At 46.9% G+C, this 15,638-nt stretch overlaps 1 protein-coding gene across 1 annotated transcript in view; it reads right to left on the bottom strand.

Moving 5' to 3' along the window:
- The window catches only part of cntnap5l (contactin associated protein family member 5 like), a 168,223-nt gene that overhangs the window by 107,079 nt on the left and 45,506 nt on the right, over positions 1 to 15,638 (bottom strand). Inside the window, exon 3 of the mRNA XM_063211883.1 lies at positions 8,193 to 8,386. Within this exon, the coding sequence (XP_063067953.1) occupies positions 8,193 to 8,386 (194 nt within the window). The remainder of the gene's footprint in view (positions 1 to 8,192; positions 8,387 to 15,638) is intronic.

Here is a 15,638-nt window from a genome sequence, read left to right as displayed (position 1 = left end):
GCAAAATAGATATCCCATTTGCAATTCTTGTGACTCCAAAGTCTGAATCAGAATACCTGAAGAAGTGTATTGAGCTAATAGCGAAGCTAATTCTGTTGTACGATTAGGTAACTGCCTAACTAAAGCATACTGTAACCTTGTGCTACATTGAGGATTTTAATGCTGTAAAGTGGTCAGCTAGGGCACTTTTACAACATTAGAGCAGGACTTCGGGAATCCATCCCTTTTTATTTTATTTTATTTTGTTTGGGAATGTGTTTGCCAACCAGTGTAAATATGCCGGTGAAGTTCCAGGCTAAGTGAGAAGGCTTGCGCTGGGGCTGTGCTTTTTGGACGGTGCGCTATGGATCATCCGAAATACAGGGACGTTGCTGAATCGTTTGGCTAATGCTCCCTGCTGACAGAGCCCATTCAGGTCCTGCAGAAACCATTTACTAACTATGGAGATTCGCTTCCCATTTTGATCCGAACACGGCGGTGCAGAAGAAATTCCGCGTCCAAAATGTTCCGCATGCGTTAAAAAAGTTCATCTGGATATACCATACGGTTAAGAGTGGTATTGCTAGGTGATGATACACAATGTTATGTTTCCCGCTGAACTTATGAAAAAATAATAGGTAAATATCACACAAAAACTTAAAAACTATTGAAGATGGAGATAATTTCCAAACCTGATCCATATTAACAATTCGCACTATACGTGACTGTCACTTGACAGTGTGAAGTAAAGAGGCCCGATATGATGGTTCAAAATAGGCCTACAGCTACCTGTCTGTGATTCTTCCTCTCATCACGATATACAACTTTGGGCTAGAATGTGATCAAAAATGGCCTGCAGAATTTTTGGCCTATAGACCGGTGGCTCCTCACTCCTCACTGCCAAAGTTTGATTCCACTGTTTTCAATACAACCCCGCACACCAGCGCTAATATCCACGGAAGGCCATGGATGTCGACTGACTGTTAGGAGAGACCTCTATTTTGATCGGAGGCCCATTGAATATCCATGCTCTGCTGTGATTAAACTGGCCAATCCTTGTAATAGCACGTCAGCGCCAGTGTGAAGGGGTAACCATTATTGTCGGAACCGATAGTGCTCCGCAGTGTTGTCTAAACCGGTGGTTGGAGGCCCTTACAGGCATCAGGGTAGGGTTGCTTTCAGATGGATGGTCTGTGCCCCATTTGATGGTCTATGCCCCTCTATGGCTGGTACTAAATAAAATGTATCAGTCCCTGAGGCTGAGGACTGTCGGCCCACTGGGACAATGCCCGATTACATGGCCAGGCCTGCAGCAACTTCCTTATAAAAGCTTAATTGACCAAGCCGTAGTGGTTGGTTGAAGCAGACCTCCCACTGTGTGCAGAACGCCCACTGTGTGCAGAATGAATGTCAATGCAGAGCTCTCAGATGTGTCGGCCAAACTGAAGCAGTGTGAGAGCAGCTGATTAATCAAGCTAACACCAATGGCTGCATGCATGCCCTTAATTTGGTGGTGAAAGGTATCCTCAGATCTGAGGTAATTTATTATTTGTTGATGACGCCACACAGTCACAGACGCACGCATGCACGCACACGCACGCACACACACGCACGCATGCACGCACGCACGCACACACACAGACATAAAAAACATCCCTTAGGGCATTTCAGGTGCCCATGCGTTACGCCTCGGGTGGCTTGCTGGTGTCTGATTGGGGACAAAGGACATGAGCGGCAGAGAGAGAGAGAGAGAGAGAGAGAGGAGAGAGAGAATGAACGAGAGAAAGACAGAGAGCAAGAGAGACGTGGGCGGCAGACAAGGAATAAGAGAGCGAATGAGAGAGAGATAAAGAGAAACAGAGAGAATGAACGAGAGAAGAGGAAGAGAGAGTGGCGAAAATGAGCGTGCACACTCAAGAGAGAGGGAGAGAGATGGCACCGGTGTGTGCTGTTCCTCTTTTAAAGTCACGCCGCCCTCAGACACGGCTCATTACACACACAATACAGCGGCCGCCACCGCCGCGGCAAGGGCACCCCAGGACCAGCTTTTAATCAGGGGACGACAAACACACTTCAGCATGGACACACACACACACACACACACACACACACACACACACACACACACACACACACACACACACACACACACACACACACACACACACACACACACACACACACACACACACACACTGGTACACTGCACGCACACATACACACACACACGTAGGCACACACAGACACACACAGACACACAGACACAGACACAGACACACACACACATGGGTGCACACACATAGGCACACACAAAGACACACACACACACACACACACACACAGGCACGCACACACGCATGGACGCACAAATACACGCACAAATGTACTGTCTCTCTCTCTCTCTCTCTCTCTCTCTCCCTGACACACACACACACACCCAAACACACATATGCGCGCACGCACACACACACACACACACACACACACACACACACACACACACACACACACACACACACACACACACACACACACACACACACACACACACACACACACTCAAAGCTCACCCACTTTTGCTTATCTTACATACATGGTTGACTTTGTCGAACCGCGTCTGAACACTCATTATTGTTTTGCACTTTGGAATCTTTGCTGCACACTCTGTATCTGCAGCCCTCTCTTGCTCTCTCCTCCTATACCCCTTTATCTCTAACTACTTTTCTCTTTCTCTTTCTCTCTCTCTGCCTCTCTAAGTCTTTTCTTCCCATATCTCTCTAATTATTTCTCTCTTTTCCTATCTATTTCCTCTGCACTCTATGCACTTTACTTCTAAGACTTTGCTTCTCTCTCGCTCTCTCTCCCTCTTTCCTTCCCACTCTGTTTCACTCCTTTCTCTTTCTCTCTCTCTCTCTCTCTCTCTCTTTCTCGCTGTCCTTCTCTTTCAGCTCCTAACCTCTTTCACGCTCCCTCTTTCCCACACACGCAGGGCCCGGCGTCCACCTCTAGCCTTTTGTTGAGGCCTGTCTGGCACTCAATGGCACATACTGTATATCTCTCTTGAGCTCTCTCCTGCCCTCTTTCTCTTTCTCTCTCTCTCTTTCTCTCTCTGAGACACACTAGCATAGGCCCGTCCTCCTCTTCCCTGTTGCTCAAGCCTCTCTGGTGCTCGGTGGAGTGCCTATAACGCGCTGTGCAGGTGAAACAGACGGAGAGTGGGAGTAAGAGTGAAAGAGAGAGAGAACAAGGGAAGTGAGAAATGACTGACTGGCCTTTAATTGCTTCACATGCTAAAGCTCCCCTGTATGCAAAGTGTGTGTGAGTGTGTGCGTGTGTGTGTGCATTCGTGCGTGCATGTGTGCATGCCCATGTGTGGGTATGTGCATGTATGCATGCAAGAGAAAGTGTATGTGTGTGTGTGTGTGTGTGTGTGTGTGTGTGTGTGTGTGCGTGTGTGTGTGTGTGTGTGTGTGTGTGTGTGTGTGTGTGTGTGCGTGTGTTTGTGTGTGTGTGTGTGTGTGTGTGTGTGTGTGTGTGTGTGTGTGTGTGTGTGTGCGTATGCGAGCGTGTGTGCGTGTGCGTGCGTGTTTGTGTGCGTGTGTGTGTGTGCATGTGCGTGTGTATGTGTATGTGTGTGCATGTGTGTTTGCCCCTGGCCTATTTAACAAATGCACTCTTCACAAGCCCCCATGACTAGGGGAGAGAGGGCACACTTGGAGAGCTGCTTTTGGGGGGGCTGCTGCATCCCCTTCAGAATGCTTTCTTTCATTCTTTCACCGGGCAGCGGGGAGTTGGAGCAAAAGCCTGCCAAACAGAGTGGTGCATGGTGCACTTAGCTTTGGTCTCTCGTACAGCACAGGCAGCCAACAGTAATTTATTTTGTTGTATTATGTTTTTTACCCAGGGCCTAGAGAGAGAGAGAGAGAGAGAGAGAGAGAGACTTCAATCACGAGTCTTTTCCTCTAAGCACCGATTTCGGGTTCTGCGGTTTGCTCGCTGAAATGTGTCTTGAGTCAAGGCCAAAACAGAGCCTTGACTAATCTTTGGCTTGAGGGCTTTTACAAATTTGCTAAGACGAAGTAAGCCTCAGTTCAGAAGTGTGGAAATTGCCCTGAGAACCCCCATCAAGTCATCAACTCGGTGGAAAAAATCAAAGTGATCTATGTTTGTATATAAAACACGGCTATACCACCACATGGCCGTGACTCAGTGAAACTAAACTTATTGGTCTTTAACGAGTGTTTTTCAATCGCACTAGCTCTTAATTAAATGCCTTTGTTGGGGCGGTTCATTTCTCATAGCCCCGGTGTCCCAGGAAACAGATGGTGTTGGACTCACTTAGCAAGACTATGCCAGCTCGGCCCAACCCATCCCATTCCAGGGATGCATTTCTGGAAAGCGTAGTTGTTAGCAGTTAGCAACTTCCGTAGTTGCCAATGGGAAATTGCATTGCAACCAACAACGTAGCTTACATAGTTAGCACCTACGCTTTCCAGAAATGCACCCCAGCATAGAAGCATGCATAGCAACTGTGCCTGAGTCTGAGACCTCCCTTTTAGTCGTTAGCAAACTGCAGTGCACACTAAGTCAAGACCATTGCTGTAAATGAACCTCTGAAAAAAACGCATCTCACAACGCATCTAAGTATGAAATGTGCAATCCAAATAAAGTAACCTTGCCTTGCCATTGCTACTCTATACACATTCTCCTCAATACATGTACAGACAGGATATCAGAGCATCATGGTTAGAAACTGACTGAGAGAACTGAATGTATTTGTTAGCAGACTGGAGTGTGCAATGCTCACATACATGTCAGGGGTCCTTCTTCAGCCTCTGATTGTTGGAAACTGCTGTCACTCAAAAAATGTGCTCCCGTGGTTGGCTGCTTAGCATCTTGCCCCTCCTCGTCACATCACACATGTTTGTAAACAGAAAACCTATCTTTAGTTCAGGCCACTGGTACATATTGCTCTCCTCAATACCATACTCCCCACCAACTCAGTACATTTAAGGGCAGTATACAGTATATTGTTGTCCATTTAATAATAATATTGATCTGTCTAATGAGGGTGAATCACTCAAATAGTTAAAGCCATGGCAACACATTGTATCTATCAGCATGCCGTATATGCTCAATACATGCAAGTTCACAGTTTAATATGTTCTAATAACAATAATACTGCATCTCATTTTCTGTCCTAGGCATTGATCTTTATATTGAATTGCAAAAAGAAGACAAAGACGAGAGGAGGGAGGGGAAGGTCTAACAAGAGAAATGAGAGTGACACACAAATCAAGATTCATTGAGACTTTTTTGTTTGTAGGAAACTAGACAGCAGATTTTTCCTTATTCTGGAAGCAATTTTGGACGGCAGGCATTTTTCTGTTGGTTACACATAAAACCGATTACAGCTAATTTAGCTAATGAAAGAGCGTGAAGGCAAAATGATGAAAATGAATCATTCATAACTTGATCGTGTGTGAAAACAGATGAAAATTGTGGTTGAAAATAGAGAAACAACCTCGTCGTCAATTCACAGCCTTTTCTCCGATGGCCTCCGACATGTCTCCGACGGTCTCCTGTGCTCTGAAGAATCCTTTTGCCTAAATACCTTCACGTGATTAACAAATTGGAATAAACAACCCCCTTTTGAAGGGCGATTGCTCACAAAAGTTAATGACTCCCTGTGCCTTGAACGAAACTCAATTAACAAGTAATTTGCCCGTCAACTCCAAGCTGCAACTCACAAGGTGAATTATTTGGATAGTATTGGCAACCCTTGCCTAGCTCTGGCAAGAATTTTGAAATTATTTTAAATGTCATGTAACAATACGCCGACCTTACTTTATTTACAAGCCTATTTGTCTTAAATCACTTTGCGTGGCAAAGATGACACAAATTGTGTGTACATATGCAATAATAAACAGTTCTACATAATGTTCATGTTAAAAAAAATAGTGTTTTGTTCAGTTCATTTCCCAGGGGTTATTTCTCTTTTTCAATTTATGCAAATAAAGCATTCCATTATGTCTCTCTTCTGCTCAAATCCGTACGTACGCCGTGTTTGCTGTATGAAAATCTTGTTTCTGAGTTGGGTTATTATTTCGGAGAGTATTGGTTGTAATGAGAAATGTCACCCCCCGAGGAGTTGAATACTGCGACTAGCGTCTGAGTCAAAGTTAATGACTCACGGCCCCCGCTCAGCGGGATAACATGCTGTTCTTTGGTGATGGTGTAATTGTGTTACCAGCTCCATTAGGGTTAATGCAAGATCGGAATTGAGACGCACATACAGCTTTTGGGAGCCTAGCCTAGCAGGCACACGGAGAGCACGTTGTTGGGCAATCATGTAAACAGGCACACAAACACACACAACACACATGACTCAGCTAAGTGCGCCCATGCGCACACACACACACGCACGCACACACGTACACACGCACGCGCACACACGCATGCGCACCCACACACAAGCATGCGCACACACACACACACACACACACGCACGCACGCACGCACACGCACACGCACACACACACACACACACACACACACACACACACACACACACACACACACACACACACACACACACACACACACACACACACACACACACACACACACACACACACACACACACACACACACCCTGCAGTGAATAAGAAAGATGATCCTGAGCACAGCTATCCAAGCACACGTTCACATCCTCATCTCTTACTGTAGCTGCAAGCATCTCTGCAGAGATAGACAGGACCTCGTGAGAAGAAACAACAGAGTCTGGTGACCAACACACACAGAATCCATCAGCAATGGTTCTTCTGATCACATCTGGACTCATCCAGAGCCAGGCACAGACTAACGTCCTTGTACACAGTAAAACAAAAAATGTCAATATGTATAAATCCAGATAGAGCTTTTACGTACTGTATAACACTGTGAAGAGTCAAACTCCTCTCAGTGGAGACAAAAGTCAGTGTAAAATTCTGCAGGGGGGCAGTTACAGTAAATTTCAATTCAGTTTACACAATATTGAGTAGAATTAAATCTGAACAGTAAATCTGAAGAGTCCAATTCAGTTTTGAGGGGGACCAAATGTTAGTCGAAACAGGGTTAATTTCTCTGGACTTGGATTTTTCTGAACTCTCTCACACCTCAAGGGAGAAGTGAGATGATTGATTTTCACACTTTAAACATGTTTAGGCAGGGTGACACTAGTGACTCTCTCACAACTTGGTATGTGCAGTGGAAATATTATCCCACGCCCAACAGATCATTGTCAAAGTCGGGGCCAGGGACTGCTGGGCGTCCGTGAGGGTATATTGAGTGGGTCTGTGGCAGGTTGGCAGAACAAGTTTAGCGAAACGAAATAAAATATTTAATACATTAAATAACCAATGTTCCCGCAAAATAAACCAACAATAAGTGTAGCAATATTGTGCCTTATTATAATAATCTCTGGACATTACTACGGTTTTCATTATTATTTTAAACAGTATATCCCAGTGGGGCTTTGAGTAACAGAACTATGCACAAGAAATATCGGGCACAACGATCGATGTTACGGGGGCCTTGGCTGGAATCTACCGGTATATGGGGGGCCTTATCCAACACGCCACCCATTACGGCACATGTGAACACTGTGGACACTTTACACTTTATTTTCTTGGTTTGTGTGTGTGTGTGTGTGTGTGTGTGTGTGTGTGTGTGTGTGTGTGTGTGTGTGTGTGTGTGTGTGTGTGTGTGTGTGTGTGTGTGTGTGTGTGTGTGTGTGTGTGTGTGTGAGAGAGAGAGATGCCTTGGCAATAAGTATGCAACAGTGAGCTATATATGATTATTTTATTTTATGTGTAAATATGTGTGTTATGTCTTGTGGACAATGTCTTTATGTCTTTATTTATGTGTGTATGCTACTTGACACCTTAATTTCCCCCTGGGATCAATAAACGATACTCTACTCTACTCTACTCTACTATTATGCTTTCATTTTTATTGCTCAAAATGTTTCTGTCGTTCAGACCTAGAGGAATGTCTGAATGACCAAAAAAATAAAGTATACTGTAAAAGACAGTGTGTGGGAAACACAAACACCCACAATCCACCAATGATGGGTTCACAATCGATCACTGGATGGTCTGCATGAAACACAAACGCCCAGGATCCATCAGTGACGGCTCATATCCGATGACGTCTGCACTGACTGGACTCACCCAGAGCACGTCGCTGTGGCGGTACTGCTTCCAGGCCCGGCCCGTGTCGCTGTAGAGAAGCTGGTACTGGGCGACCCAGTCCTGGCTGCCCCAGCGGCCCTGCGTGGCCACGGCCGTGATCTCCACACGCTCCTGCAGGTCCACCTGCAGCCAGGGGTGCTGGTCCTCTGGGCTCGGCGACCAGCCCCCTCCCCCTGAGGGAATAGGAGAAGCAAGGGCATCATCAGCTATAGGAAAACATGGACAGGGAGAGCGATTGGGGTGGGGAGAGAGAGAGAGAGAGAGAGAGAGAGAGAGAGAGAGAGAGAGAGAGAGAGAGAGAGAGAGAGAGAGAGAGAGAGAGAGAGAGAGAGAGAGAGAGAGAGACCCCTCCACCTGAGGGAATAGGAGAAGCAAGGGCATCATCAGCTAGGAAAACATGGACAGGGAGAGCGATTGGGTGGGGAGAGAGAGAGCGACAGAGACGGAGACACAGAGAGAGAAGGGATGGGGTAGAGCTGTTGGGGTGGAGAGAGCGAGAGAGTGACAGAGAGAGGAGCGAGAGAGTGACAGAGAGGGGGGTGGGTAGAGAAGGGTAGAGAGGGGTAGAGAGTGAGGGAGAGAGAGAAAAAGTGTACATGGGAGCTGTACTTCAGGACTGAGAGTGATAAAGAGAGAGAGAGAGAGGGGGAGAGAGAGATGGAGATGGAGAGAAAAAAAGAGAGAGATGGAGGAAGAGTGAATGACTAAGGCAAAGAACACGGGAATAAGTGAGCAAAGCAGAGAGTCGAAGAGATAGGAGAAGAGCGAACGGACGAGGAAAAAAAGGGAGAACAAAGGGAGAGTTTACAGTTCGGGTGATGAACGAGGGGGCAACGAAAGTAAAGGGAGTGAGAGAGAGATAAAGAAAGAGAGATCGAATGAGAAAAGAATGGAACATGAGCAACGAGATTAAAGATCACAAGGGCAAAATAGCCAGAGCTACTGACAGGGGGAAAAAGGGGGATGGAGGGGCAGAGGCGAAGAGAGATAAAGAGATATGGAGAGATGAGGAGGTGAAGAGATGGAAGAGCTGATAAAGTGAAATGGGAGGACGGAGATCAAGATGGGTTGAGCGAGATAAAACCAAAGGGGAGATGAGGCTATCGAATGAGGAGAAAGGGTGAGATGTGGGGATAGAGAGAGAGAGAGAGAGAGAGAGAAAGAGAGAGAGAGAGAGAGAGAGAGAGAGAAAGAGAGAAAGAGAGAAAGAGAGATAGAGAAAAGTTGGTTAAACGAACGCGAGGCCACCAAAAATAAGAAGGCTGTAGGGAGGTGGTGGGAGGATGTTAAAAAGAGGACAAGAAAGAAAAGAATGGAAGACATGCAGAGAGGGAAGAAAAACAGATGCAACATACATTTCCCAAGGACGCCACATAAAAGGATGACAGTGGCGGTGTGGAAAGGAGAGAGGTAAAGGAAAACAGCTGAGGAGGCTTTGGATAGCAGTCCCAGAGGTGGTTATACAGGAAAAATTACAAACAGAAGGGGACTCTAATGAGGAAGCCACCAACAAACCGAGTAGACGTCCAACTGAGAGAAAAGGGCTAAATATATATATTGTTTTAGACTACAAAAAAAAATAGGATTTGGAAAAAAACATATACATGCACACAAATAAAGGCTCCCTAACTGTGTTTTCAGATTTTGCAAGAAGGCACAACTTGGACTGCACTGCTTTTGCCAAAAATCTGATTTCTATTTTTTAGCATGTATAAGTGATTGTGCACACCATCTTGGTTTGACAGTTTACAGATTGTATTAACCTTTTGACATAGTATTTACAATATTTCACTTTCATGCTTACTTATAACATTATTGTGTTCACATTGGGTCTTTCCCAAGTAAAGAGACTGCAGGTATGAGCTGATCACTGGAGCGTTGCATGAAGGCAGCTGCAGTTCACACCCATAAAGCCAACAACTCTCCCCACACCATCCGTATCAGAGATTCTTTAAGTATAGAGATATGCCAACATAATAGGTTTCTATGGGCACCTAACGTGACCAGGTTCCGGTCTGCCTAAAGGGGCGTGTCATAATGCTTCTAGCATTGAAAAGAACAGTCCTCAGGTCTGCCTAGGTCTGCCTAAAGGGGGATTTTCCCCCAATAATAGAACCCGGAAACAATGGGCCAATGGAACCTCTCTCTCTCTACTCTCTCTGATCCGTACCATCCTCCCCCCTGTGCCCTGCTCCCTGCCTCTCTATCCTAACCCCACCTCAGCCCTCTCCACCATCACATCACATCACATCACATACTCCGCCACCCTCTCCCTACTCGACTTTCCTCACCTCTGTGGCATTTTTTTTGTCTCTCCATCACCTCACTACCCCATCACCTCACCCCACCCTCTCTATGACATCCTCCTCCACCTTCACCTCCCCTGCCCCCCATAGCTCATGAACGGCCATCCGGGTAATGTGCTCTTAAATTTGCGTTACGTCCCTTTATGGGTGAAAACAAACCGAATGTCTCATTGACTTACATGCTACATTGGCTAGCCTAAATGAATACATTCCATGCTTCAGCCACGGCTGTTTGGCTATATTATTTGAACAACCGGCAACGCAACACGTTTTCGGCATGTTGCGCGTGAACAACGCTAGTCTACAGGTCCGTATCTTTCGTTTATTAATCCCCGACATCACCAATTGACTTGCATGTGTTGTTTTCCCCCATAAATGGGCGTAACGCACATGGAAAACGTCACGCCGTTCATGAGTATAGCTCTCCCCTGACTCCCAGTCACCCCTCACCTAACCCTCTTCATCGCCCTTTTCCACCTCCTGCCCAACAAAGCATCCCCATCTCTGGGGCCTGTTCTTTGGCTCCCAATCACCCTCTCCACTACATCCTCATCCTCCACCTCCTCTCCATGCATTCTAGCTATGTTTTAATTCTTACTGTTTATTTTACCATGTGTTTTCTAATTTTCTTTGACCCTAATTTCTGTCTTTCTTTCTTGTTTCCTTTCTTTCTGCATTTTTTTTTGGGTGAAGCACATTGAGTTGCACCTGTGTATGTAATGCACTATACGGCTATACAAATAAACTTGCCTTGCCTTGCCTAGCTTTCCCGTGCCCCTCCACCACACCACCACCCCCTCTACACCTCCACCTCCGCCCTAAATAAAGCATCTCCACCTCCGCGGCCTGTTCTCTGCCTCCCCATCACTCTCTATGCTAAATCCCCTTCCTCCTGCTCCACCTCCTCCCATGCATCCTAGCATCCTACCTTGGCCCTCCACCACCCAACCTCAGCCTTTCCGCCTCAACCACATAACCCTCTTCCACCTCTTCCCCAACCACATAACCCTCTTTCACCTCCTCCCCAACAAAGCATCCTCACTGCTAAGACCCTTCTCCACCACCTCCCCTGCATCCTAGCTTCCCATTACCCCTCTACCACCGAACCTCAAACACGTACCTGTAACCCTCTTCCACCTACTCCCCCAAAAAAGCATCCTTACCTCTGTGACCCTCTCAACTACACTGTAATAAATAGCTGTTTATTTACGGCAATTCTGCAACAGCATTCTACTGTTTTTCGAAAAAACAGACAACTACTGTGAAAATATTACTTTGAGTCACATATTGAGCATAAACAGTAAGTACTGCACAATAGCAGTATTCGCCGTTGTGGAAAAAACTAGAGATGCACCGGATCCTGATTTTTAGGATCCTGCCGGATACCAGATCCACTGAATAAGATCCTGCCGGATCCGGAACCGGATACCGGATCCTACAAAAGGGTTGAAACATATAGTCTACTCGCACACGTGGGCCCTTTTTATTACGTTGGCGCAAACTATTTTTTAGACTCATTGGCTTATTGCCACACTGCCTGCAATAGCCGCTTCCAAAGGGATTTCAATCCATGCAGTGATTGGGGTTGTGAAAGACTGAAAAGCCTAGGCTAGACATGCACCAGACCCTGATTTTTAGGTAACATGCCGGATACCGGATCCACTGCTTAAGATCCTGCCGGACCCGGATCCTGTGAAAAACTCTATTATCCTGACGGATCCGGAACCGGAACCAGATCCGGTGCATCTCTAGAAAATAACAAGTTATTTTAGGCAGCACCATTGAAACCCATTCATCCTCCACTTGTCCGTGATCACCATCAAACTTCAATACCACCTGAAGAACTGAAGTCATTCTGACTGGTTAAAGATTATCTGATACTATCAAGCATGATGAAACAATTTCTAAGGAAACTACAATACTTAAAAAGTGCTTGATGCAGCAAAGTGTGAGCAGCACATTTTGATAGTGATGAAAGTGTGAATGGCTGAAACATTTTAAGAACTTTTATTATATGGTTGTGACGTCATCTGTCGAATGCTCCATTCATTTCAACGGGGCTCCCCAACGTTCGGACGTCTGTTATTTTTCGATAACGGACGGGTTGGTCTATAACAGACCGCTGTCAATGGCAACAAGACTTTTCACTGCTAAAGCGACTTTTCAACAAGACTCTAATCAGCTGCTGTGATAGACAGCACCCGTTGTCCTGGCTACCGCTGTCAATGGCAACAAGACGTTCACTGCTAAAGCCACTGGCTTGTATACAAGTCAGTGGCTAAAGCGAATGTTTCATATCACTCCGCAGGGTGTCCGGTCTTTTGTCACTCTAATCAGCTGCTGTGATAGACAACACCTGTTGTCCTGGCTAGCCTACCTAGCTGTTGCCTAGCGGTGTTCCACAACGGCACTGTTTTGTTTTGCGCAGCAACAATCTTAACATTAAATAGGTCTAAAGACATGTCCCCGCATGTGTGAATCATTTAAGTATATCCATATAATAAGCGGGTTAACTTTCGGCGAGTCGGTCGCTTTGTGGAATAGCAGCACTTCAGAGAGAACAAGACCCCTCCGCTCCGCGTCGGGGTCTAAAGATTCTCTCTGTCGTGCTGCTATTCCACGGTAGCGACCTTCTCGCCGAACGTTAACCCTTACGTAACACTCTTGCAACAAGCAGCCCCATCTAAACCAATCTGCTAATCAGTGCCTGGCCTCACCTGAGTAGGGCTGTTATGCCATTATTCAATTACGGGCGTCACCTGCCAAGGGCCTGATGACTCTGGTCACATGGTACTCTTGCACCTGTATATAAATCTGGACTATCAACACTTCAGTTGCTTGCCTGCCTGCTGGCTGGCCTGCATGGCACAGCATAGCACTTGTTTGCCTACAAGCTTGCCTACAAGCTTGCTTACATGCTTGCACACTTTCCTCTTTGTGAAAGCTTGCTGTATGTGGCATCATTTGTGGCATTGTTGCATATAATGTGCCTGCTGCAAATTAGGCTTTGAGAGCTAGCTTGTAGTGTTGCTTGTTTGCTGTGCTACTTGGTGCAAAATATTTTTTTAAAGACTGACCAATGCTATATTCATCATTGGCTCATCAAGAGATACAATAAAAAGCCCACCTTGCACACTATCATTGTAACATAGCACTGCGTACTCTGAAATTTTATTCATGCCCACACTTTCAAAGGACCACCGCAAACCATTTTCTCAATACAGCATTGCGCCATAGTATCATGCTCAAGGCACTCCAGTCATGGTGAACGATGGGAGGGTGGGGTGGTAACATGGCCAGGGTACCACAGTTATGGAGAATGATGGGTGGGGTGGGAAGTTGCCATGGCCATATTCATGAATACAACTATGACCCAGTATTTGCCTGTCATCACACAATACAATTCAACTTTTTAACTGAAATGTACTGTTATTTTTCTGTAGAGTACTGTTATTTAACAGTTCAATTGCTGCTGAAAAAATGTTATATACTGTGATACATTAAACAGCAATGAGCTGTATTTGATTTTTGGTGTGAAATAACAGTAGAATTACAGGTAAATATAATTGCCAGTAACTGCCGTTATTTTGCAGGGAAATTTTCTTAGAGTGTAGTACATCCTCCTCCTCCACCTCCCCTACATCCTAGCTTCCCCGTACCCCTCCACCACACAATCTCAACCACGTAACCCTCTTCCACCTCCTCCCCCAAAAAATCATCCTTACCTCTGTGATCCTCTCAACTAGTACATCCTCCTCCTCCATCTCCCTCCCCTGCATCCTAGCTTTCCATTGCCCCTCCACCACCACGTAACCCTCTGCATCGCCCTTTCCACTTCCCCCCCAACAAAGCATCCTCACCTCTTAGACCCTTCCCCACCAGCTCCCCTGCATCCTAGCTTCCCCTTACCCCTCCACCACCCCACCTCAGCCTCTCCACCTCCACCTCCACCTAAACCAATCATGATCACCTGCCCAACTCCTCACCTCTTTGGCCTGTTCCCTGTCTCCATATCACCTCACTCGACCCTCCACCACACACACACACAAACACAAACACACACACACACTCCACTAGCTACCTAGCATCCTTGCTCTCCTCAGCCTCTCCACCATCCCCTTCCCACCTTACTCACCTCTCCCTACCTCCCCATCAACCGTCTCCAACACTCACCACCACATCCTCCACCTCTGCTGCCCACCATCTTCACCCCTGCCTCTCACCCACCCCAACCCCACCCCGCAACGCCTCCTTATCCACTCTCTGCCCACCCCACCTTCCTCACCTTTGTGGGCCTGTTCCATGCCTCCCGGTCACCTCACTCAACCCCCTCCACCACTTCCTCCTCCACCTCGTCTTCTGCTCTCCCCTACCTCTCCACCACCATCTCCCCACCTTGCTCAACCCTCTCCACCACCTCCCTCTCCTCCTCCTCCTCCACCTCGTCTTTTGCCCACCATCCTAACTCTCCCCTACCTCTCCACCACCATCTCCCCACCTTACTCAACCCTCTCCATCACCTCTTCCTCCTCCTGCCCACCATCCTAGCTCTCCCCTACCTCTCCACCACCCTCTCCCCACCTTACTCAGCCCTCTCCACCACCACCTCCTCCTCCTCTTCCTCCACCACCTCCTCCTCCTCCTCCACGTCTCCTGCCCACCATCCTAGCTCTTCCTCCTCCTCCTCCTCCTCCTCCTCCTCCTCCTCCTCCTCCTCCACGTCTCCTGCCCACCATCCTAGCTCTCCCCTGGGCACAGTGGCAATGTGTGCCATGCATCTGCTCCTTAATACCCCCGCTGCCACACGGCTGCCCTGGCAGATTCTTCGGCTGTAACTCCCTCACACACAACAAAAATACACACACATTCGCACACACACACACACACACACACACACACACACACACACACACACACACACACACACACACACACACACACACACACACACACACACACACACAAACACAAACACAAACACAAACACAAACACACACTCATGCGCACGTGAATACTCACACACACCAGGCCCGTGACTAGGTCTGAGAGACAGGAAGAGGAGAGGAAGAAAATGCGTGGGCGCAGCGCACACCGAAATTTTTTCAGCTCACCTACTAAG

This window comes from Engraulis encrasicolus, chromosome 12 (assembly GCF_034702125.1).
Source record: "Engraulis encrasicolus isolate BLACKSEA-1 chromosome 12, IST_EnEncr_1.0, whole genome shotgun sequence".
Classification (NCBI taxonomy): domain Eukaryota; kingdom Metazoa; phylum Chordata; class Actinopteri; order Clupeiformes; family Engraulidae; genus Engraulis; species Engraulis encrasicolus.
Note: the sequence above shows the minus strand (reverse complement) of the source record. Positions and strands in the feature narration are given on the sequence as shown.